The following is a 26,492-nucleotide window of genomic DNA, read 5'->3' as shown; positions in this document are numbered from 1 at the left end:
GAAATTCCGTGAAATCTCTCCGTGGTATTTTTCCCTAACCTACCGTGAACGTACGTTAATTGACAGAGAAAAAGCTCATTTGCATAAAGCTGTAGAGTCGACAGACTGTTTCAATAGAACGAATGAACGGAAAGAGGTAATCAGATTTTACCCGTGTACGTGATGTTAACGCAACATTTCATTTACAATTTTCTTCGATCAATCTGCGTCATCGAATTCTGTTTTTCAGTCTCGTAACCACGAAAGACAGTTTCGAGGATTCGTTGAACGTTTCTCTCGTCGCTGTTTCTTCCACCCAGATTTTACGACGTTACGAAATTTCAAGAAACTGATGTATTTATAACGTTATGACGAACCATTGCTTGCTCCTTAACGCGAGTTAATTAGCAACGCGTGACAAGAGTTCCCTGAATACTTTCGTCCCAATTATCTTTTCCGTCTAGATCTCACAAAATTTAAAAAAATTTAAAGAAATTAATATTACACGTTTATAACGTTATGACGAACCGTTGCTTGCTCCTTAATGCGAGTTAATTAGCAACGCGTGACAAGAGTTCGTTGAATACTTTTGTCCCAATTATCTTTTCCGTCTAGATCTCACAAAATGTAAAAAAATTTAAAGAAATTAGTATTACACGTTTATAACGTTATGACGAACCGTTGCTTGGTTCTTAACGAGATAATTAGTCAGCACGCGACAATGGTTATAACGAGACATCGTCCTTCTATTGTCTGGATATCGATGTCACGGTGTCCTTATCGTCGCAGTGTACTATGTGGAGGGATCGATCGCTCGATTGTGACCAAGTATCGAGATAACACCGTACCGGAACCGGTGACCGCACATTACGGGCTGTATCGATGCGGCTACGTATGTACCGCAGGTATCCGACGCGGGGATCTCGCCTCGGATAAATTCATCGCAACGCTACGGGTTCCGCGGTCCTCCGGGGCCACGGATAGATCCTCGTGGGCGTTAGATCATTGTGATTCGCGATCCAAGACCTGGATCATCCTTCACTTCCGATAGGATCGTCCCTTCCCTCTGTTTCTCGCGCGGTTCCCTCTGGGCTATTTCTTTCTCGCTCTCTACGCTTCTTCTCCTTACGTACGCTATCGTCCGCAAGTATTTAGACGCCTGATACAATTCGATGAAAGAATTGATAGTTTTATTATACTTCTGTCGTTACCATTGGAAAATGTTTCTCTGTCTCTTGCTATAAACGCGATCAAATGCCTCGTTAAATTGAAATTGAAATTGAGGATATACAACTGCCTCGCTTAAGAGGTTCGCGTTTATTTCTAACGATCAGCTGATAGTTTTTAAAGACTGTATATCAGGATAGGATTATTCGAATCGGCTAAGCTTCGACGTTTAAAAATGAAATCTTCAACTTTGAACGGAGCGATCGTACTCGTCGCAGGCGTGAGTTTGATATTTTTATTGTAAATCTTTTTAACATCGAACACGCGTGACCTGCAGCGAATTTCGACGACTGACGACGAGGCAACAGGACAATACATATTTATTTCAAATTTCGAAGAAGCGACGTTTCATACGCATCGACCGAATACAAACAACTGTACTTAGAAACCTTATAAACGCGTACGCGAAGAGCGTGTATGATAATACGTGATAAATAGCGAGAGTAGAAGCGGAGATTTTTGAAACGAAGAGCAATTTCGCGGGCAGCGGAAACGGCGTGAATCTTTCGATCTTTCGATCCTCCGGCTGGAGAAAAATGGTGTATCGAATCGCGATATCTTTCAGCGCACGAAGATCGAGCGAGATGCGATCGGACGTATCGTAAGTTTTCGTACGCGGCTCCGTGTAATTGAATGAAGGGCACGGTGGATCGTGACCGGTCCGTGAGATAACTCGAAGACCAGTGACCTCGAAACCACGACGAAAACTCGAATGTTACGAAAGTAGCGACGTTAAAGATTCTCGTCAATGTCGAACACGTCTTTCGATTTCTTCGAATCGTTACTGCCAAAATTACTTCAGCTGCAACCTCGAAGCAAAGAAACAACCGTGCGACCGGAGAAACCGTTCACCGACTCGGCGAATTACGCAACGATTCGATCGAACGATCCGAAATGAGAAAGAGAAGAAAAAATAAGAGAGAAAGAAGAAAGAACGATCGGTGAATACACGCGGCGATCGGTGTTCCCGTTCGAGAAACGTTTCCCGATCGATTTGCAGCAATGAATACGATCTAGTCCGGCAAGTGGTTTATCGAACGATTCCGCGAACGAGATCGAAGCGCGATCGGTACGCGGCTCGCACGTGCGTGTACTTGCATGCGTGGAAAACGATGATGACACGAGACGAAAGACAGTCTCGTCACGGCGAACGAGGGTTGGGGCTCGTGTCCATGGTGTGTCGACCAGAAAAGAAGAGCGAAAAAGACAGAGGGAAAGAGAGAAAGGGAAGAAGAAACGGGCGCCTCGTGACTTGGCTGTCAGAGGATCAACAAATCCTGCCGCCGTAGACGCGGAACAAACACACGCGAGTCGTTGATCGCGTACGATCGAGTCGAGCTATTTATACCGAGGCTCGTCCACTCGTCCGAGGGAGTAGATCGAATGGAGATCGATGGGCTAGCTTTTCAGAAGTGGAAGACAACTGCGCGCTGTGGCGTACACGGTGCCCGCGAATCGAACAACAGACACGTCGGCCAACTCGATCCTCCTCCTCTTCCTCCTCGTGCCGTTCTTGCGAAACGAACGCCAACAACGAACGAAACTTGCCTTTCGAGAGAAACGAGAAGGAATTCCGGAGGCACGCGAGTCCCGCCAGGAAATTGCCTGAAATATTTAATCGGTACCATTGTTAGCCTAGATACACGTAGGTTGTTTCCTCGAGGGCTGGTTCTTCAGCCTCGTCGCGTATCCCCTCGAAATCTATCTACTAGTTCTCTCGCTTCTTGTAGCTGCGTTTAGGGGCAATCGTGGAACGAACGCAGCCGGATATTAATCTAACGTTTTAAGCCAGTAATTACGTTCGGGAAGCTGCGCTGTTCTGATTCGATGTTTCTTCGTTCGGAAGTAATGCGATGAAAGAGCTGCTGCAGCCGGGTATTGTCTTAACTGAAAGGCAAGTGGAGGAACTCCGGCTCGGACACGTTTTTGCGGTGTCGTTGTCTTTAGAGAAAATCTGTGTAGGTGGGAGCTATTGTACGTGCGGATCGTAGATATAGCATGGTCGTAAAATTGGCAGAAAAGTAACTAGAATCTTGGCGTTTTCAGTGTCGAATACTCGAAGGGGAAAAGAACTCCAATCTTTCTAGATATCCCAAGGGAAATTATTGTTGTCTTTCCCAAGAGAAATTATTATTATTTCACCGACTTACTAACTTGCAGCGAAATATATCGTTCCATTTGAATACGCATGAACTTTGAATACAGCGCAGGAAAATAATCGCAGATGACTCTATACGTACGCCTCGACTTCCTGCAATTTATAGGAATTCTCAAATCAAATTACAAACCATAGAAGCAAAATCCGGCGGCAAAACCGTCCACTTGATACAACTAACTTTCTCAGTCGGAGATCTAAATTGCTTCGAAACTTACACAGTCCTAGGTGCGGCAACCTCGATGAATCTCCTCCTAAAGCTCCAATTTACCACTCTATATCGTTTCCACCCAGTACACACGCTTTTATTCTATGCACGAGGAAAAACGGTCTCCGCTGCCACTATTTAAATACCAACATCTTTCCTCAGCGTACATGCATATACGTATACAAGAGAGCAGGGAGGGCCTGTGTCGAGTCGAGTCGAGTCGAGTCGAGTCGAGTCGAGTCAACTCGAGAGATCGGCTCGGAGCAGAAGGAGCATCTTTACAAATGGTTTCGGAGATAGGAGTTTTTTCAGTGAGCCAGTTCGGACCGTGCACGTAAGTTCGTCCACTTTACTCGTTGGGACGCGAGCGTGGAGCAGTAGCCAGCAACTGCAGCAGCCTTTTACCCGGGGCTCTCCAAGTGCAATCTCGTATTCATGAATTCCTTGTACGTAGCCCCTCTACCTTCTTCCACCTCCGCCTTCTTTCTCCGCCCGCGCTCCTTGCCTCTTCTTGCCCCTCTGCACCCTTTGCCGTATCTTCTCTGTTCTCTTCTCTCTTCCTTTCTCTCTCTCTCTCTCTCTCTCTCTCTCTCTCTCTCTCTCTCTCTCTCTCTCTCGCTCTCCATCTCTATCTCTCAATGTCTTGCCCTTCCGCCTCTCTAACAATCCCATACGCGTCGCTCTCCAGAGCCGAGGGACTAAGAAAATCGTTGGACGCTCCGCGCTCCTTCCTGCCAGAGACTGAAAAACAGACGCAAGATAGCAACCAGCGTGGAAATCGTTTCCGCTGGAAAGTCGCAAGCACAGTCACGAATTTACGAGGTCTTTACGCGGCTTGTATTAGAGCCGGCGTTTCGAGAATTTGTCAGGCTTGTTGTTTCGTACAATTGGATAGCTATAGATAAAGCTGTTAGGCTTTGTTTCTTTGGTCAGGTATATACAAGCTCGTGAGAGTATTCGAACATCCGTAGACTTTTTACGAACCTTTCACGAACATATTACGCGTCTCGTACGAAACATTTTAAACTTTTATTAGCGCTATTGCGAGACTCGTGATCGTATTGGTAGAGCTTGAAGTCTGGAAATACGCACAGCAGTGGGAGACAAAAGCGAAGATGCGAAATCTTCTCGCTCTTACGCGTACGTTGCATAAATTAACAATTTATTCAGAACGTGTACAGTATATAGGGGAATACAAATTAAGAGTAAAAAGACATAGGTAAATCTGTAGAAAAATCAATATTATAGGAATCTCATTTTTGTAAAGTGTATCATTTTTGATACTCGCTGTACCGAGGACAATACTACGAGATGTTTGGTAGAAGCGTATGCTTCCATTCTAATTTTACCATTTTTGCCTGTAATAAGAAACTATCATCTCGAATCTTTCATCAAACGAAACAGTTTCACTCTCGATGAGAGCCACTGTCGCCCGTGTTCCACGTTTATCTGAACACCATGGTGACCGTAAACGTCTATGCCGTTCAGGATTCGCGACTATAACAATAATTCCGCTGTTTAACCCCATCGAGTGTTCGACGCGTTCCACTGTCCTTTTGCTTCTGCGGTTCTCCCCTTTCCTTGTGTCCCGCGTGTATCTTGGCCGACCTTCACGTGAAAACCGAACCGCTCACTGCTATTTATCAGCTTTGTCAATTATCGTTAACGTTCGCAGGAACGCGAAAAGCCAAGCCGAGAGCTTTTCGGACGATCGAACTTTTCTCGTCGTTGCAATCTACCGATAAATTCGATATCGAAATCATCGTACGGCTGCTTTGATTGTTCAGAGCAATTAGTACGATAACGACTTGTGAAATATTGTAGCTCTCCAACTGTTTTTCGTAGTAAGTTCTTACGTTGAGCCTACGCTGCGCTATTCTGGCGAGTGAACCGTTCTGCTGAACTCAGCGTTTACCCCTACAATTCTCGTAGCTTAAATTACGATGCAACGTGAAGAATTTCGCCAATTCCTGTCTCTGTTACTACAAAACGCTGTGTTCTATTAATCCTCCAGCCTTGGACGATTTTCATATCTTCTGTACAAAATCGTGGATAGAGTTCGTATCTTTCGAAGATTTATCATAAAGGTCGCACGATAATGGCGTGGTCTGCCACAATTAGCAGAACGTGATTTCGGCGTGGCAGACAGTAGGGATGAACTTGAAACTGAGGATTTCCCTGGAGAAATAAACTGGAAGGTAAATAAAAAATAACGTCGGAACAATGCGCAACACGGTATTAAAAACACGATCGAAGAAAAATTTAATTAAATTATAAAATATCTCATCCATTCATCGTGAACGTTTGAAAACTGCAACGTTTGAGAAAAGCTCAGCTCAGCTGTTTTCTCCATAGATCGGAATGAAAAAAATTTCACGAAGAACCAGTGAGAAGAATCAAACGGAAGATAAGGACGTGACGCGAGTCTTTAATTGTTGGAGATTAGATAAGAGATTCTAAACTGGATACAACATTCGGAGTCAGCGAATAGACAATTCGATAGATTGCATTTGAAAGATCGCCGAGCCCATCTTTCGTAAAAGCTCCGTGAAAATACGGAAAGCTGGAAGCTCGTTGTATAAAATTAATTACTCGGCTCTTTGATCTTCGTCTGCTCCTATTCACGGTTTTTTAACCTTTTCATTCAACGACCGAGAGAGCTCCGCTTTGAAATCGTGCGAGAATCTACTCGTCCGGTTTTTCACCCGCGTCGAACGTTCGCGGATTTTCTCGCCGCGAGACGAGGAGCGAACGAGCGAGCTGTAGATGGTCCACGTGACACATAATCGATACTATTAATTAGGAAGTCTATAAATATCATCGTTGGAAAGGGAATGAATGGAGGAGAGCAGGTTTCTCATCCGGGTCACGGATCTCGATGTCGATTCGTTAAAATGACGAGAAAATAAGAACTACAGTCAGGTCATACACACGGTGAACTTAAATTCTTGATACAAGCGATGTCAGGTGGATTACACGAGCGTAGACGAAAGGGAAATTAAAAGCAATAAAATTGCGTTAAAGTCTTCGTTCGTAAGAAAATCGAATCTAAAGATGCGACAAAATAAATTTGGAAATTTGTTGAGTATCTGTATACCTGATTGTCAGCTATCTAACTTTGTTTTCTCCAAAAGGAGGCCTTGTACGAACAAATAGATCAACAGAATCTGTCTGATTTCACCTGTAACGTAAATTTTTACTTTATATATGTCATCGAACTCTTCATCGATACGCGATCACGCGAGCAAAAGGCGTGCAAACGTGAAAGTTGACGGAGAAACTTAGCGAAAAACGCGAAAGAGTAGAGAGAGAAACGAGTGGAACGGGGAAAAGGTAGTTTTCGTGCGGTTAGCCGCCCGGAAAAAAGGCTGGAGTGGCACTTTTTCTAAAAACCTACTCGTCGATTTAGTGACACGTGGCATCTCGAGCAGCTGCTGTACTTTGCCGCGCATCTTCGACCCATTTCCGTGAAATAAACTCGGCCGGCGTCTCGTAACAAACTCCTCTTTTCCCTAGCTTGTTTATTCTCAACGAAAAAATGTCGCGACGTTCGTTGACCAGTGCATTGCCGGGAAAAAATCCAATAACGAGCGATTTTCTCGCGTCGACGATGGAACCGGCCCGGAATGGTATAGGAACTGGCCGTTCGTGAAAATCCACCGACGAAATGTTTCGAATCGACTGGCAATATCCGGCAATTTACAGGCGCGGAGCCGGCTTTCCACGCGCGCGACGAGTCACGCCGATGCCACGGTTCATCGGTGTAATTTCCACTTCGATTAGCGAACGCTTCGATGTCACGGACAGCCTTTAGGATCGAAACGAGACTGCGAATTGCCGGCAACGACGTAGCTAACCTGGCTTGATTAAAATCGACGAGGAGGCCACGCTGCTCCATTTCCGGACCAGCCAGGCTTCTGAAATTTCCTCCTGGTCATTTCAGACGACACGACGTTCGATTCGGCATCCGTATTTTTAGACGCGGGGGAACGTAACGCGTTTCAAGCACGCTGCTCGCCGACCGTTTCCAACGCTTGACATTTAGATTCCCATTAAGCGATCGCTACTTTAACCCTCGGCCATCGGATCTCCATCGCTTTCAGACGACGCTGGTGTAGCGGTTTACGCACAGCCGGTGCTCGAATCCCTCCGGCTCCCTCCCTACAGACTCGTTCTTTATCCGCGTATATTATTTTCTCTTCTATTTCTTCTGTTCTTCTACACAAATTAGTGACTATTGTTATCCGTGTTACTTGCACGAGTAAAGGAAATCGATCGTTTTGAACAAGACAGAAATTATTTGCAGCCAAACGAACTCGGGCAACACCGCCTGCGCAAGTCCGACTGATGTCCGGTTCGTCGTTCGAATGTTAAATACGCATCTTAAATTATCATATTGCGTAAAGTATTATTTGAAAACGTTATTCGATAGGAAAGGTGATTATATGTTGTTATTCGGCATTTCCATTCAATCGTTCGATTAAATTAAAAAATCGATATAAATAAAAAAGTGGAAACTCGGTAGAAAATTATAGAAAGCTCTACGCTTTGGACATTTTATCTTTTCGCATTATGTGCGCTCTGTACGATTTTGTACCTTCGCGTTTCCTGTAAACGCATACGAAATCCGCGGACTATTTATCATAAAGACGGTCCTTTGACACGATGGTTGATCCGCAGCGATGAACCGGTTCGAAAACGGAACAAAGATGCAGATGGAAAGAACGTTAGCCCTCGTGCAAAGGTGAAATGCACAGGATCGAGGGATCGATCGAGGAATACCGGCGCCACGTGAGGCAGCCGATCATTCCCGGAATTGATTGGCAATTACCGGCAAGAGAAGCGACGGCGCGCTCGATTCTCCGATCCAGAAAATTGAGTTAGCCGACGAAACTCGATTCGCGAGGAGAAACGCGAGGAGGAATCGACCCGCCACGAAAATTCGATATTACCTTAATCAGACTTTAAATTGCGCGTCCGCGAAGTAAGAGAGCGTACACGGGACGTAGACTGGGTCCGACCAATGACGACGAGCGAACGAAGCCCAACTCGTCTTGAAATCCGAATTTTCCACGTGGGAAACCGATTAATTATGTCGAATTTGCCTTAAACGGACGAAATTACCTGTGTCCCACGCAACCCGGGTAGGCCATAGCTCTGAAATGTTGAAAGATAGAAAATTTCATTAGACAAAATTAAACGATAGCGTAAAATATATGATCCAACGTGGATGTACGCTTGGGAAAGTCTCATTTCTTCGAACAGAGATATAAAATTCTTGTACGTCGACCGATGGATTTCCGTATTCTCTATAAAAAGATATTAAGACGCTTAAGTGTCCTTTGTCCGATTAGCGTTTATTAGTTCGAAGGATATTGGAGAGTAGCTTTTACGAATATATCTTATAAGGACGATAACGAAATTGAACGGATTCTTGGAATTGCTTTCTTGTAGTCACGCTATGAATTCATTAGAATTCCGTAATATGAATTGCGACTAGAAGAAAATTACAAAGAAAACGTTACGTCAACGCGTCGTTGGTGCTTAATGATTTAAAGAGAAAGAGAGCCTGATGTTACGTGATAATAAAATAAGACGAGCAATCGTGCCAATTACCTGAGAGGGTAATTAAAGAATATGACTCACAGTGGAACCGACACGCGTTGAATGTTTTATGGTCATCGTAAATCGAAATATTCGAGAGTGAAGTACGAGATCCTCTTTCTTCGGAGAGAACGAAATAATTTCGTTTCTGTCGATGAGTGACTATAAGAACGTTCTATGTAAAAGCAATTTTGGAGATTACGACGATAACGACAGGTGACGATCGTAATTTTTTATTCCTATTTTCGTGTCCATGTGTTGAACACTGGGATCACGATTAACAGCACGCGTTTCAATTTAAATCGAATCGTTCAACTCATTCGCCTAACATTTCTATAATAAACATGCGCTATAAACAACATACGCTGAATAAATAAATAAAAAATTGAAACCATCATCGTCGCTATCGTTTCGATCTTCAAAATACCCTCGTATCTGGTATTTTTATATTCATAATTTCAATTTTAATCGGTCTAATAATTACCTTGTTCCTCGTATTTCGTGTGCGTGAACGTCGTAAAATCGGATAATTGCTCGTCTAGATGCGTCTGTTTATAAACTGGGCCCATTACTAACCCATTGGGGACGTAGAAATTATCGCTGGAAATTAAGCCAGTGCCAGTGAGGTAGTCGATGATGGATGAAACATGGTTGGACACCGAGCGAGTGGCGAATAAGGGTGAAAAAAGTGGTTGACTTATAGCGTTCTGTATATCAGTCAGAAGGATAACTGGAGCTGGAAGGAAAAAGATGCGGTTCTGTAAGCGAACAACCGCGAGGCGACTTCTTTCGTTGTCGTTTCGTCATCGACGAGAGTCCACTACACTACAGGACAAGTGACGTCGATTTGCGGTTAATTGTCGACCAGAGGAACGATTCCGGACAGGTGGAAAAATGAGACAAAGAAGATGGCACGAACGTTGCCCGAATGGAACGTCTCAATTCAACGTTACTTTGCACCTTCTCGCTGACGATTTTTGCACGATTAAGGAAATCAGTCTTCCTTTTTTCTAACCGATTCGTTGGAAGAGAACTCGGTAATCGTGGGTAAACGGACCGACCGCGAGTCTCGGAAACCGGATGACAAAGGCGGAACCAGTTCTAATAACCTGTCTCGAAGCAGACAAAAACCGGAGACCAGTTTAAGAAACGATAGACTCTAAACGATCATCGCTCGCTGCGCGATCGTCGATCTTCCTGGAAGAATCGATACTCTTTTCCCTGTACTTCCACTAAACGCTTTAATTCGCCACGTTTTTCAATTCCATCCAACTCTAATCCGGAATATCGAGCGGAGGATATCGAGCTAAAGACGAGCTTAACATACGGTTACCATGGAGCGATCAAAGTGCCTGGATATCGAAGCGGCGGTGTAAATTCTTTGTGAGATAAGATTTTAAACGAGGTAGCGATTCTTAAAGGTTTCGATAATTTTCCAGTAATCTATGGTAATAGTATACGAATTTATAACAAAGTGTATAAATTAATAGTTAGAAGCAACAGCTACCACGTTTCCTATGGAGACATCAGTCTATAAATCTAAAGTAGGTACTTGTTAGAGACATAACGACGCTGTATCTTACTATTATATACTTTGCTACATACGTTTACTACGTAAATATCGCTGCTTATATCAACCCCGTTACAATCCTATGTCTCTAACGTTAAAAAAAATCTTTACACGATTCCGACAAAATACGAGAATTTTATCGATATGCGCGATTCCTCCGTATCGAACGTCTTCCTCCTCGGACGTTCCGAGCATTACGTTCGGACCTTACGACTTCTCTTTGTTCGTTCAAAGTGAGAGCAAGATCGGAATATAAAAGTTCGAGAACTGTAGCGCGATCGAAATTAAAATTGTGAAAATCCAAAGTGTTGCTATCGGTTTAGGACACGCTTTGCAGTCTAACTTTTTTCAGTGTCGATATCGTCTCGTTTTCCGACGTCGCGCGTCACGAAACTTTGTTGCTTCTGCAGGTTCCGCGTGAATCCACCTTCTTGGCGTTCATCAGCGTTCCGTGAAACGACGCGTAAACGATACTCGACGTGTTGTTCCGGTGCAGCGCGGACGGAACTGGATCCCGTGGCAGGGCAGAAAAGTCTGGCCCAGGACGAATGTGTAAACCGGAACCAGTCGCGGAGGATGGCCGAGAGACTCGCAGGCAAAAGTAAAACGGCGAATGGCCGCCCGCGGCCGTTTCCGAAGCCGGATTATCCCGGTGCTGCGGAAACCCATAATTCCTGTAATAAGGTCATTATCGTGTGACCCGGGACTGAACGCCGGGACCAAGCCACGAACACACACCGGCGGCTCGCTTGCATAAATACAGATTTCCATTTATACCTCGCCGCGCTCGCGCCACGGTATTCCCTGTGCGCGAGTACACGTGCACGCGAGTACCGTGTGTACGCGTATTATACGAACTCGCGGCTCATGCCTTGGACAGTGGCGTAACTTCGAATCCGGGTCACTTTGTTCCTCGCGGACAAGTGTACTCGACGATGGCTCGATTTTTGCCGATTCCAGTTGAAATTTGCAGTTGAACGTAAAATTCGTTTGTGGATGTATGTGCTTCTCGTGGAGTTCCGAAGCTCTACTTTCAGCGTCGTTGAGCGACGACATTAGGTGATAGATTTTTAATGACCTTTTCGTGCAGTTTGAAAACTTTACTTTCGGCTACATCGGGTAGCGTCGAGTGGCGCCAATCTTGTTATTAGATTTCTATGTATTTATTTAGAATAAATAATAAGTTTAAAGAGGCAAAAGCGCGCAGAAAGGGAACGATATACGAGGAAAGCCAGGTCTCTGTTTCAATTTCTTTGACTCTGGTCATAAAATATAAATCTGCATAAAACATAATGTAGCTGTTGCGCTGAATTCACAGCAGCGTCCATATCAAAGCTCATAAATAATTCACGGATAAAATACAAGGAATGGGTCAATTGCTGTAATAAGCTTTGATTTGTATAGTCCTGGCCAGGATATAGCAAGATGAACTATTGTATTAGAAGTGGTATCGATTAATACAGCAGCGATATCCGTTGATTCCGTTTCTTTACGTCCGTAAAGATCTCGCAAGTTATTATCTCGTTGATCGAAAACTTTCTGTTTTCGTGTTTGGCTAATTTTGCGACCCCGTTATATAAACGACTCAGAAGTCAAACTGATCGGGGTTAATCGTTCGATTTCCGAAGAACCAGAGGCTAATCGTGTATTGTGACGCTAAATGTAAGAAATTTTGTGAATGAACGAGCGATTCGTGTCATGACCCGCGTTATATCATGTCCTGAACGAACAGTGTTCGGTATTCGCTGTCAAGTTGCCTGCTAACTGCTCGTAAAAGTCTAGAAGTAAATCTACCGACGAACGTAAGTTTCCGAACCATTCACAAACAGCGATGTAGACACAGCACTAAACTGCACGAAGAAGAACTCTATTCCTGATGAACAACGTTCGACCTAACTACCATCTTTTCGTGACAACAAAAAACTTACGACTAAATGCAAACGCGACAAAGAATCGGTCATCGACTCTTCGAAGAACGTGGTCTCCGAACGTTCCAATTTAGCTCGAGTTCTCCTTCCTTTTCGTCAACTTGGTTCAAGTTCTAGGGCTCTCCCCTCCTTTTACTCGAGATTTACCAGAGATGGTTACGCCACTGCGAGCCGAACAGGCCGATGTATAAATGCCTAGATGCACACAGTTGTGAGAGCGTAGGTACACGCGAGAGGGGCCTGGCATACCATCGACTGTCCATAGCCACCTAAGCAGATTCTGTCCCCAAGGTACGAGCGGCGAGGATTCGTAGCGTTCAATTTGCATTCTAAAGTCCTGGCGATGCGGAGAAAGAAGAGGAGTCCCTCGGCCACTCGGCGCTAGCTTGCGCGCCACGCCGGATCTCCTCGCGTTTCCACGCTGCCCGCTACTTTCCATTTGTCGCTTTATCGCTTATACGATCAGAGCGATGCCAAATTTCAGAAGCCAGCGAACCCATCGTCGTAAATTCGACAAAGCTGACATCGAAGATCGCAAACGTGCAACCATTAACTACTCTACTGTTCAGAAGTATGTGGACATTTTGGTCCGTACTAACGGTACATGAACTTCGCCAAAGTGTACAAATTAATGGGAAATTAATAGTTAGAAATAGCACTCGCTACGCTTTCCATACAATTGTCAAACTATAAATCTAAAGTACCTGTTAAACACGTAGCAATAACACGTTTCACGGTTTATCGCGTATACCGCGACATACGTTCGCTATGGAAACATCGCGCTGGTTGTATCAACGTCAGAGAGGTGACTACAACTACGTATCTCGTTTAGAACACAAGGTAGAGAGCTAACTTACTTATTGACTGACCTGTGCATTACTCGCGTAGCCCGTGTTTATTCAGTCCTAACAAATACTCGTTCGAAGCTAGGGCCGAGGATGGCAAAAAGCAGTTGTACGGTGGTAAAGTATCGCAGAAAGGTAGAAAGGAAATCGGTTCTTAGCTCTGAGAGAGTCGTTTAACGTTTGTTTGCTCAAGAAAGGGGGTGGTGTAGTAGGGGTAGTCAGGGTTGGTACCATCGACGATAGGAACAAAGTAAAGGAACTGACCGTCTCTCCTGTCGATTCGTCCTACGATTATCCTTCCGTAGAACGAACAATAACACGATCGACCGTCATTTTCCGCGCAATTTGTAACCAGTTCTCGGGCGGTCGATCGTCGTGGTTTTTCTGACGCGTAAGAAATAGAAATAGGCGGAGTTAACGAGCCAGAAATAGTCGTGTTTCTGTAAATTCGTTAATCCCTACTGAAATATGTTCGTAGGAGGGCTGATTGTGGACGTAAACGCGACGTTATCCGGCTCGTTCGATTACGTGCATTCGATGGTAATAAAAGCTTCGATTTAGTTGCATCAGAGGATTCCTGAAAATCGACGACAGTTATCGAGCCTCGGCAGTTTTGAATAAAACATTTCCCCTGGCGTAACGTGCTAAGGCACAGTGACGCAATCGATGGTGCAACGAGGTTGTATTTTGCATTCTGCGAGAACACGATGCAGGATAATTTCCGAACTCGCTTTCATTGCCATCGTATAAGCTTCTTCTGAGCGACCGAGCGCCGAACCAAGAGCGATCTTCGCTGCTTAGGGAGAAAAGAAATCGATTAAGCGTCTTATCTAGGTCACGTGGACTACTGCAGTCGGAAGACACGTCGATCAACTACGCCAATTGAAAAGTGCAGAAATTATTATTTTAATAGTTTAATAATCCAAGTTTACAAGGGGATATGGTGAGATTTTTATAGAAAAGCAGATATATTTACACGTAATTATCGTCAAATCCGAGCAACGACATTGCAAAGCTTATAAAGAGCGGAGTAAATCGTTCTAACTTCTGAGACGCTCGCTTGATTTTCACTTATTTAACCAACACCTGACGAACCTAAATCTGTTGCGATAGTCGTTTGTTTTCACGTTGTTGTCTATCTTATCAAACATAAGCTTAATTTCAGACGGCTAAAGTCTTCGTAGATATATATACGTGTGTTATAATCCAAGACACAACAAGGCTATTTTACCGAAAAGTAGTTCGTAATAAATATTTGTTCAAGATATAGTCGATGCGTGTAAAGTAAGCTATCAACTAGCAAGGACGAGTTAAGTCGTCGCTCGAGTTATCAATATTTTGGACATAATATCGAGAGGTTCGATGAATTCGTAGCAAAATTGAAGAATTTATAGGCAAAATATATCTCCATAGAATTAACCTTATATATCGAATGATATATGGTCCGTTTCTTTCGATCGTTTGCTGTTACAAATCGAGTGATTTACTTTTTCGAAAACCTATTCATTTTTTATCATTAAATTTCGTCGAATTTAATTTTTTACTTACTGTAGGGCGTTCGATCGACCAGGACTCGGAGATAATTTGAAACGCCTAGACAAATAAATTTCTTCCATGAACAGCCTACAACGATTTTCTAAAAGATCACGCTAAAACTCGAAACATCGAACATTATTTATGGGAAACCCTTTCGTGACGCTTCCGAGCGACGTCAGCCAGATGTCCGAAGAGTTTGTCGGTCAAACGATCACCGATAGTCTTTTTATTTTTCGGATGTGTCGGCAATTCGATTTCGTATTCCGTCCGTCCCTCCCTCACCGCGTGCATCGAAGGTTTATGGCTCGTATTTCCTCTTTAACGCCAAAGTTGCTTCGACCGCGGCTTTGTACTCCCTTCGCTGATTCTCCGAACTTCGCTTCGTCCTGTGGCCTACGTTCGCCGGAGGACGAATCGTATCCTGCTTCGTCCTCAACATGGACATCAAGGATGATCGCCCGTTACGTTCCAATGATTCGTCGTGTTTTACGAATTCTTGGCTTTCGTAATCGTCGCATCGACGTGTCCACGTTTGCAGTCACGAATCGTTTCGTAATACGCTTCCACGTCGCTTCTTTCTCCTCCATTTAACCGTGACTGACTGTAAACAGTTTACGAAGTTCACTGCTCGTTCGTTTAATCAACACGTTCATTGTGAATTAAACGATAGCACTTAAAACGTATAATTGCACCTCTTTTCACGAGAAACGTCTTTGTCTTAAATATTAGGTCGCTGTTTAAATCCTGTCCGCTAAATTAAATCTTCTATTTATATATATTATTCGGTTTACGATGTCCATTCATGTTGCGTTACGTCTCTTTCATAAAGATCAAAGTCTTTAATCTTCTATTTTAATCTTCGTCCACCAAACTATTTTTCCTCTGAAGAGATGAAAATCTTTCGACACCAGTTCCGTCATTGGTGAATTCTTTCTAGATGCCACGTTAGCACGTTAACTGAAATATCTTACTTCTGTCTTCCGTCGTATTTTCTCCGGAATGTTTTAGAGCACAAACAGTGTGCGTCGCAGTTATACGCGACACAAACTTCTCAGTCTAATAAAAAATATCCGAGCTTACGTGTGACGCTTATAGGGAAGCCCACCTTCAGTCGTTCCCTCGACTACGTTTCGATCCGTATTTCCGTTTCTCCGTTCGACGTTGGGCCACCTTTCGCGGAACTTCCTAATTGACGAGCATCGTTGGCCAACCAAATTCGCGTATTTGTTCTAGTAATTTGTAGGGTCTCACGGTGCGCGCTAATTAAACGTGCCGCGCGTCGTTCGGATAAAAATACATGCTCAAGGGTGACGACCTTTATGTCGAGAGACTACAGACCTCTGGAAGTTGTCCGACGAATAAGGAAAAAAAAAAAGAAAAAAGTCGTCTGCGAGGAGAGAAAGAAGGGTTGATCTTTGGTCTGTGGCGTCGAATCCGCTCGTCAACGAAGTCGTCGCGAGTTGCAAAAACTCGTTTCGTGGTTCGTTGCGAAGGTTAAAACCGTAACGCTTCTATCTGGGTTGTACGGTGTTCGCCGCGGACGCACACGAGCTGGTCGAGCTTAACATCGGCGAGGCCCCTTGCCAGACCACAATTACATCCCATAAAGCACGATTGAGACACGGTTCGGCCATTATTCTCCCATACAGGGCCGTACAAAAGGGTCTCGCCGTTTAACGCGCCCCCATACGAGCTCCTTGCTTTCGGAATTTATCTACCTACACGCGTGCGTACACGCATGCCTCTTTCTCTCTATCTCTCTTCGTCCATCGGACGAAACCGAAGGAAATTGTCGGAGACCTCGGCGTCCAGCCATCCAGAATCGCCGTTTCCTTCGTAATTGTGGACGACATCGTCCTGTTCGTTGTTGCTCGTCCCGATGCGATAGCGTGGAGGCAAGTCAACGTACTCTTCTTCGAGAGAATCTCCTCGAATATTCCGTTGATTCTCGTGGAAAAATCCAAGGACATAGATGGAACGAGGCTCTGCGCGCTCGAATGCAAATCGCAGCCGGCTCTCGCGTCCATTTCCCTAATCCCGAACGGTGGTGACACGTTCATGCATTTATGCATTCTTTCCTCGATTCATCTCGCGTAATCGTTGTCGTGGAAAACGGCGGGAAACTTCTAATTCGATCGGGCTGGATGTTTCTAAATCGAGCAAGAATCCTGTGCATCGAAGAACTTGAAGAAGGTGAATCAGAGAAGGAAATGGGGCAGCAGGAGACGAACTCGATAAGAACGGGGGTTGAGATCGCGTCTGTCGACGATGAATATGGGCAGAACGAAGAGGACAGCGATCGAAGAAGTCGATCGGGGGGGCAAAAAAAGAAGTGAAACTGGCGAGACCGACTTTCACTCCAAAGACGTAAGTTACGATCTTTCTGGACGCTGGTGTATTTGTTGATATTCGAGGGACAGAGAGAAAAAATGATGCAATCGCTTCATTGAGTAACCGCGCAAGATAAATTACCGCCGCGTATGCTACTCGTTCAGCGTGATCGCCCACCTTTTGCCAGTCGAACGTACCGAATAGCCGGAGGATGGGGTCGTCTCGAAGATAATATTGTCCTTCGACCGGTCCCTTCCACGCTTTTTTCTTCCTTTCTTTTAGTTTCTTGTTCCGATTCGCGGCAACTTTCCTGGTCGCGCTTAATCGACGAAACTCGAGGCACGTCTCGATGTCGCGCGCGATTGTGCGGCTTCTTAAGACTTTACGAAGCAATTACCGCGCCGCTAATTAGAGTACGAGCGTCGGTATCCGTGGGCAGTCCCATTTTTGCCTACGAGGAGCGCGCGATCCTTCGCGTAATTGCAATTTCGATTGCCGTCGACGATTTCATTCTTCGCCGCGTTCCATTCTGCCAGTGTTTTCCGGCCGGTAAGCCTCGTGACTTAACGCCGCGCGAACGATAAAGTAAAGCGGATCTGAGCGTAAAGAAAAAACGAAGAGGAGGAGAATGGAGTGATTTAGACGGGGGAGGATTTGGTCAGACCCCACCGGTGGATTTCGGGCGATTTATAAAGCTAACGATTACTAACTGGCTGGCAAGTCACGCGTGTCGAAGCGTTTCAGCCCAAGGTATTAATTATCTGGACTCTCTTGTACGATCGAACCATTGGAAATAGTTGATATAGGGGCTTGCATTTATTATGTATTTAATGGCTAATAAAAGGAACAGAGGGAAAACGACGACGACGCCGACCGAACCACGCGCGTATTTCAAAGCAACGTAAAAGAAGAAAGTTAAATGCATTGGTATATAGATACTACGAAGCACAATGCGCATAAATGAAAAGAACTAGCGACGTTTTTTTATGTGAATCAATATTACGTGAATTTTTATCGGACGATCAAATATATACCAGCTTTGAAATTATCGATATCGATAAATTTATGTAATGTACGTAAGAACAAATTTGCTATAAGATAAATCGACGACTCGCTGAGACCGTCGATTTTGATATCCGCGAAACTTCAATTGATCTTTGGATAATTAATGTATCTTTGCATAGACTGCACAGTTTTGCGCATTTCAATTTCTCGTGAATACGTAAAAATCCAATTGTTATACAAAAGGACGCTGCAATCTTCGTCGATCGAAAGTCTGCTTGTCGATCAAATATACGAATAAGGCTGAGTAGTCCGGGTTGTCCTCCATCAGGATTCAAGAGAGAGAACGGCCGGGACACGGAGATTTAGGTGCGTCGTTAAATGTCCCGGGCAAGATCAACATTTGCCTTTCTTCTTCCGCGTGTTCCGCTTGCTTCCCTGCAGAGAGAAGGCCATTCGTCCTTTCGTTTCCTTTCGCTAGGACTCCTCCAGGAAATTTTTCTTTCCCCGGGGTGGAAAAGAAGTTGCAAGGCGACCCTCGCGCGTCGATCCGTCGTATTTGCACAGGCTCGACAGTCGAGAACGAGTTCTCGCTAACGAAGACGAAATTTAACGAACATCCAGACCTTCTGCTCCCTTTTTTTCTTCCCAACGGATGATCGAGCTTGCTAACGACCACGAGCTGCTTCCAAGCCGAAGAAACCCTTTCGACGAACTCATCGACGAGCCTTCGATGCTCGCCTGGAACCAGGTTGGCGTGACTGATAATTCTCCGCGAAAATGGTACGCGCTGGCAACTTGCCACCAGCTGGGACGATGTTCAGCGGAATCTTCGCTGTTAAATACCCGTCGATGAAATCGTCCAGTCATTCTCTCGAAGCGGTTTAACCATCCACTGACTTGCAATGATTACCAAAGCAACCGTTTCACGCGTTACCGAGAAATTTCACGAAGAAATCTTTCTTGCGTACGCTCTTGACCTGTTAACCGGGTCATTCGTTGATCCGAAGCTGCTGTTGTATCATAGAATCGAAAAGTATCGTAACGAAGACAAATGCGTTCCTGTTAGATTGGTTTTGGTTCGTGGAGATCTAAGTACTTTTTACACGGAATATAATTTATTTTTAGAAGAAACGAAACAAAATGTAACAAAATAGAGAGGGTCGCTAAATGAAAAAACTATTACATACAAAAGAGATACCTTTTGGTCATCATTTTGTTTCGACGTTTCTGCTGTAATAAATTCCCCTCTTTAAGAGCTCGAATTTCGATATAAAATAATTGAAAACAGCATGTTCTCGAAGATGTAAGTCTGTTAAAACCATCCAATAAGTTGAAGTTCCGCGAAATTTAGAAAACCAGAGTTGCAATTATTATGAACGAGCGATATTTTCGCTCCTTGTAAAAAATAGGAAATTTGTCATATCGCGTTTTCCCTCGTAGTCTTCTTTTTACGTATGTGTTAATCCGATGACAATAATCTGATGAAACGGGATAATGTTGAATTCAATTCTGCGTTGCGCCTAAAGAGTCCTATAGAGAACAGCAAAAGCATTTGGTTTGTGAACGAACCTGCCTCGGAACCAGCCAAAAGAATTCAATCCGCGGATTACGGTACCCACTTTATCAAGACCAGGCTCGTGTGCAAATTGGTAGAACGCGAAAAAACCGTGCGGCAAAGCCTTGGAAGGCTCGAGACGGCTGGCCGCGCATCAACCAGGCAGATCGTTCGCTTTGTCCCTCTGTGGCTCGGCCGTTTTTCTCCCTTTCGGTGGCTTTTTTCAGGGCTGATTCTCAGCCACACCCCCGTACGTCAGAGACGTTTTAAACGGGGACCAGACACGCTCGCGCAACTCGGTACTTTGGTTCGAGGCCTTTAATTTGGCACGTGTTCCACTCTTGGCTATTGTTGCCATGATTGTTGGGTGGATCACTCTTTCCTCTCGCTCTGTCTGTACCCGTCTTCCGCCCCCTCTTTCGCCGCTGGTTTTTGCGGTAAACGGCGGATGCTGGTAATGCACCGGCCCGCGTCTGTAGCCCAGTGCATGCCCGGCACGTGTTTCGTTTCTTCGTGGCCGTTTTTCGCGCTGCGGGCGACTTTCCATCGGAACGAAACGTTTCCGACAAGTTGAACGCGTCTCTCCTGCTCGCGATACTCCGAGCATCCGAGAAGCAGCACAGCACGCGAAGAGTTCACCACCGTCGGGGATTTGAAATCGAGAGATCGTTGAACGTTAATCCTCGCTTGGGTCACTCGGTGTTTGGGTAGCTACAGTGGCCACAAACAATGGTACTGACACGCACTACTCTTATTTTATAACGAAGCGTTTTTCTTATCAGGTTCTATATAGATGTTCCACTTTTATCGTATCAGATTTTTGTGGCCTTTTATGGAAAGTTAAAATGCAAATTTTTATGGAAAGGTGCAAAAATTTATAAAATACATCGTATAACGTATACCTAATAATATACGCCTATAATAATATACCTAGAAAGATACATTTCAAACAAACGTTTCATTTTCGAGTATGAAATTTATATATTTTTTTCTACTAGTACGACCGTATGAAAGTAAAATTATCTTTAAATTGTATGGGATACCCGGGTATTTTAATCGTTCAACAATCGCAAAGATTTTAGTCGAGCGTAGAAGAATCGAACAAATTGTCGATTTACTTTAATTGAATTCTCCCAAGGAATCGAGACGATGGTCGAACTTTGTTGCTCGAAGTTTCTTCCTCCGTGTCGTATAGCGGATAATAAATTACACAACGCTTTTTAATTTAACGCGCGAATCCTTCACGGAGAAGCATTTGACCCTCGTTGCCCTGTCGGATGCATTCTACTCCAAATCATTCATCGACCCAGCGAGGAATTGCCCAGCCGCTTGACGAATAGCGTGCAGACGATCGAAGTCGAGAGTGGTTCACATTCGACTCGTTTTCGAACCGTGCGACCGAAACTGGGCCACTCATTTACCTTAATAATGCTTGGCTGTTGGTCGACTTTCGTTTTTCACAGCGACTGGTTTTTCGCGACCTTGCTCGCGATTTCGTACGATTAACGGTTTGTGCATCGTTTAGTAATCGGGATAAAGAAGCCTCTAAATGTTCAATCAACGAAGACCCCAGAACGAGGGGCCAAAAACCAACGTCGACGAAATTTAATTTTTAAAGATTCTATCAGTGGTTAGTGATTTTATTATTGCTTTATCTACACTTTCATTTTAAGTTGCCCCATTTACGTAATCAAGAGAATTTCATATTTTTATTGTTTAAGAGTAAAATAAAATGTATACTATTCTCTGTTACATAGAAAGAAAAGCTTATTCTAACTTTTACGCTCTGGGTATAACACGATATTCGTATAACGCGTAACGTATTTCCCATATTACAGAGTTCCATTATTTGTGTGACGCTTGCGACAACAACGATCCAGTCTCCTTTAAACGCTAACGAACAATTATCACTACGTTGACTGCAACGATAATCGTCGATGACCAATCTGTTATTAAAATTTTTAGAACGAATAAAACGAGAGAAGTTTCGTGTATTAAAAAATTCTCAACGATGTGAACGACTCGGATACGTCTATGTGACGCGTATTGTCAGAGAAAAAGTGCTCGAACACGATACGATACCTCGCGAAAATGAAATATTATGCCACGATGTATTTCAATCTATCGCAATATACGTAAAATTCGCGTGACAGTCAACGTGTTTATTAATCGTTATACGAACGCGTCTTTAATTCCTATGTTTGCAAACTGGGACGAGGAACGATACCGTACGAAAGAAGCCTCGCTCCGCGGATGCGACCCACGAAGAGAACGTACGAGGCCTGTCGGCCAGCAAGATAAAGAGTGGCGCGTATACAAAGAAAACCTGCTGGCACGCAGCGCGTGAGGAAGAACGATGGCGAAATTCCCCGCGAACAGTCTGTAAATTCCAGGCTTTACTGCCTGTCGTCGGTGAAATCGAAGCATATTATTTTAGCGCCGGATGATCCTCAACTCCCGCGCAAGACACATGCAAGAGGGCCTAGGGAACGAAGACGACGTCTTTCGTTGCGCCTAGAATAACGTTCGCCGCGAGAGGAATTCCCTTCGAGGAGGAAAGCGATTGAAATGCGTTTTACGAACGACCACGCGGCGAAATATCGACGTGGATAACGTCGACGATGGAAAACGTTTCAGGTCGGATTTCTCGATCGTCTTTATTACATCCGAAGCTACCAGAAACCGCGTTCCCCTGGAACATTCTTCGACTTAAGGCTTCGGTGGATGCGTTTTCCGACGAACAAAGTATCGAGTTATATCGGTTCGAAAGAAAATATTATTTTCCAGATGTTTCATCGATTCGTCCGAATATCTGATCGTTCAATATCTGATCTGAACAATTCTCGATGTGGCGATTATAAAGAGCAATAACGGCGGCAGACAAACGAATTCTTGCAAATACATACAGAGTGCATATGCTTGTAACAATTCGTTCGCTGGATGATATTCGTCAGAACGCATTCATCGTTCGAGCAAGTTTGATTGGCCGCGTCGATCGAATTGGAATAAAATGGGTGTGGGAAAACGAATTTCTTCGATGCGCGAAAATAAGCATTGATGAGATCTAGAAGGGAAGATCGCAGTCAGAACGACAGCGCGTCGAAACGCGCATTTGCTGTAATCGTAGCTTTACTCGATAGCGATAAAACGGTAAGGGGAATAAAATCGAATAAAATCTGACAGAGAGGATTCCCATCGCCATTTCTTAGCGCGTTAATCGGTTCAAAGCGGGATACCTTTACAACGAAGTGGTTTCGATTTGGTTCGAAGCGTTCACTCCACCCTGGGTCTCTACCCTTGTTGCATGAAAATAGAGTGTGTTTAGTAGAACGGGGGTGGCGGGCCGTTTTTACAGCGGGATGGGTTTTCGATTAATCCAGGCTGTGTGCTGGTTTGCAGGAGCTGAAGGAAAGCTTCAATTACGGCTTGTTCTGCCCGCCCGTGAATGGAAAAGCCGGAAAATTCTTGGACGAGGAACGTCGCCTCGGCGATTATCCCTTCAATGGACCCGTCGGCTACTTGGAGGTAAGACACCTTTCTTTACCTTAGTTCTGCTCGCGACAGCGCAGCGTGTTCTTCGACGACTATTGCTGGCTTAAAGGACAACGACCATATCAAACAGCTGCACGATTTATAAAAGTATTCCAACATATACTGTAGAAAAATTTTAGGTATATGTTACATACGTTATATGAAACATTTTGCAACTCCATTTATTAATATAAAATATTACAGTATTACGGTATTTGTAACGAGACAGGATTATGTCATCGTCGTGATTATATTGGTATTTGAAAATAATTTGAAAATGTACGTAAAAGTTGTAAGACATTTACTGCAAATCTATTTAGTAAAAAGATTGGTACACGGCACGAAGAACCGTGTTAAATTTTAAAGATGATTTCATCGGATATCGAGGCTTGTTAATATAACGAATTAGCTTTATCAAGGTCTTAAACTTTCGAGCTTAGCAGGTTCTTTCATTTTCAACTATGTCGTATTAAAATACTCCTTTGTAATAATAAGATGACATTAAAACTAAAAAGTCAATAACGGCCTACTTGCCAAGTCTCTGTTCCGTGATCTTCAAACTTTGTACAATCTATGTCTATTATTATATAATCATTATTAAAAGAAAAATCCTTCGTGAATGGGTTAAAATATTTGGTCGAAAATTTTCCCACCTTGTTACACGTACAGCACGAATGAAATAACCAGAAAATAAAAGCAAAAAACGTGAAAAACGTGCAGTTTGCATACTAAGTATCAACGGTAAATGTTAATAAGGACGTAATATTTATATCGAAGAGTACGTAAGGAAAAGTCTGAGTTAAATGCAGTTGAAAGCGACGTAGGATTGCGAAAGGTTGGCGGTCGATTCCGGGGAAGGCCGGACGCTAATAGGTTAATTTGAATTTTCATCCCTGACCTCGGTGTTATTCTCGTCGAGGAATAATCGCTGCGAGGGCGGCTGAATGCGAGACTTAAACGGGCTGGTTCAGGCGCATTGACGCGGTCGAAAAAGGTTTCTTCAGCTACGAGATTGGCCGAGTCCATTGATGTCCGGTGGCCGTCAAAGGAAACAAGCAACGAAAGAATGGCGAAAGAGGTTTGCTCGGTTACGAGGAACTGCGACTCTTCAATATCAAGGGGTTTGCTCGGGAGCCTGGCGATCCGCTATCATCCGTTCTCTCCCTCTATCTTGCGCGCGCGCATGTCTCTCCGCGTCCCTTGGGTCAAGGAGGGACCGCGTGGCTATTTTTTCCCCGTAAGCCTACTTCCTTTTTCACCTGCGAGGTGAGAAACGATCCGCGAGAAAGTAGAAAACATCGGTGGCGACCGGTCGTCAACGACGTCGTCCTCGACAACGAGCAAGAGCGAAAGGTTGCAGTGTGACCGTGAAAAGAAAAGGCGCCACACGCCGTTACGAATTCGTTCCGAGTGCCGGTGTTTCTCGGTTTTTCAACGGGACGATTATTCATACACCATCGATCATGCTCTCGATGAAAAGCCCCACTCGACAGCCATGCGATTACGCGTGTTTTTTCGAAGACCCTGGGACGCGATCCGAAGAGGAACGAAACCCGAAGGTACGACAGAAGAAACGGCAGTGAATCTCGGAGTTAGATCGACTCGAGAAAAAGTGGTATTTCAATTCGAATGCGAACGGGTAAGCCGTGTAGAGATGGACTACCTTTTTTAACGTCAATTTTTTATGCCTAGAATCGCTAGAATAAATGCACACATTTTTCCTTGTAATCCTATGTATCGAATACATTTTTAGTAATTTTATCTTGCTTTAGAAATACGCATATAAAAGACGATAATAATATCCCAGGCAATCCACGGTACAAGTTAGTCGAACTACTACATAGATGATAAGATCGAACATGTACGAAACCTTTTTCAACAGAAACGTGTTTTCGCGTTTATTAGAACGGTTTGACATTTCTGTCGATTAACCGTGGCGGTTTTCACGCGTCGTACGACTCAAATTCTATATCACAGAAAAAGGTATTAGCAGTAGACGTTTCCATCAAACGGAGTCATCTTAGGGCTCGCTCGCATGTTCCATCTTTCCCCGTTTCCACCTTCGTCTCGTTCGACGAAGAACGGAATAAAATTTCCAGCGCGTCGCACGAGATTTCGTAGTCCTTCGACAGATGGTGAATACTCGACTTGCATCCAGGAGTCGATGCACCAGGACGGTGACTGTTGAAACGGGGTTTCGCGAAAAACAAATAATCCCGTGGTCGGTTAACGAGATCTGGATCTTGCCCGCGGTTTTCTTGCGTAACCGGATCTAGTTCTCATCTCGGTATTCCTCTTCTTCTTCTTCTTCTTCTTCGTAACTCGTCTCCGTTAACGCGATCGGCTCCAGTGCCGATAGCACGGTTGGTCTCGCCGCGGGGATTCACTTTCTAGGGTAGGTTGGTTGACTCGCGTAACTTCGTCGGCTACTTCTCGAACCTTGCACAAGTTACAAATTACCGAACCGTTTCTCGACCACGATCGAAAAACTCATTCGACGAATACTTTCGTCTCGGTCTCCGCGTTCCCCCTTTTTACACTACTGTGCATAAATATTCGGACACTTTTAAATTATTACGAATACAGTGGCTCGCGAAAGTGTTTGATCATTTTTAGAGACTTTTTGCGAATATATCAGGTGTGTTATAGGAAACGTTCAAAGATTTCATTGGCACCGTTAGGAAATTCGATTATCATAATTATATCGATCAAGTTTGAAACTAAGGAGAATGTATATTGAAGCTACAAGATATTTAGTGCGAGTACCGTATATTTCACCGAAATCATAGGAATATTTAAGCAATCGTTTAGCCATTATTTCGTTATAACTTTTAAAAACATAGAAAAAATCTTTTGATCGAATTGCACCAGGTGTTCAAATACTTGCGCATGAGAACGTATGTACTTACGCGTATTCACGTCTGGCTCGTGAATTTCTCATAGAAAATTCGTACTACGTAGCGGTATCGCCTTTGTAGTATCGCAGCAAAGGAACACGGGTTGAAACTGAACGCGAGC

General features: G+C 44.2%; 1 protein-coding gene across 5 annotated transcripts in view; it reads left to right on the top strand.

Annotated features, from left to right (window-relative positions):
* Positions 1-26,492, top strand: part of Prosap (SH3 and multiple ankyrin repeat domains prosap) — a 177,893-nt gene that overhangs the window by 135,664 nt on the left and 15,737 nt on the right. For all 5 annotated transcript variants that reach the window (XM_072007759.1, XM_072007756.1, XM_072007754.1 and 2 more), the window contains one exon: positions 23,343-23,468. In XM_072007759.1, the coding sequence (XP_071863860.1) occupies positions 23,343-23,468 (126 nt within the window). The remainder of the gene's footprint in view (positions 1-23,342; positions 23,469-26,492) is intronic.

Source organism: Bombus fervidus, chromosome 7 (assembly GCF_041682495.2).
Source record: "Bombus fervidus isolate BK054 chromosome 7, iyBomFerv1, whole genome shotgun sequence".
Taxonomy (NCBI): Eukaryota; Metazoa; Arthropoda; class Insecta; order Hymenoptera; family Apidae; genus Bombus; species Bombus fervidus.
Note: the sequence above shows the minus strand (reverse complement) of the source record. Positions and strands in the feature narration are given on the sequence as shown.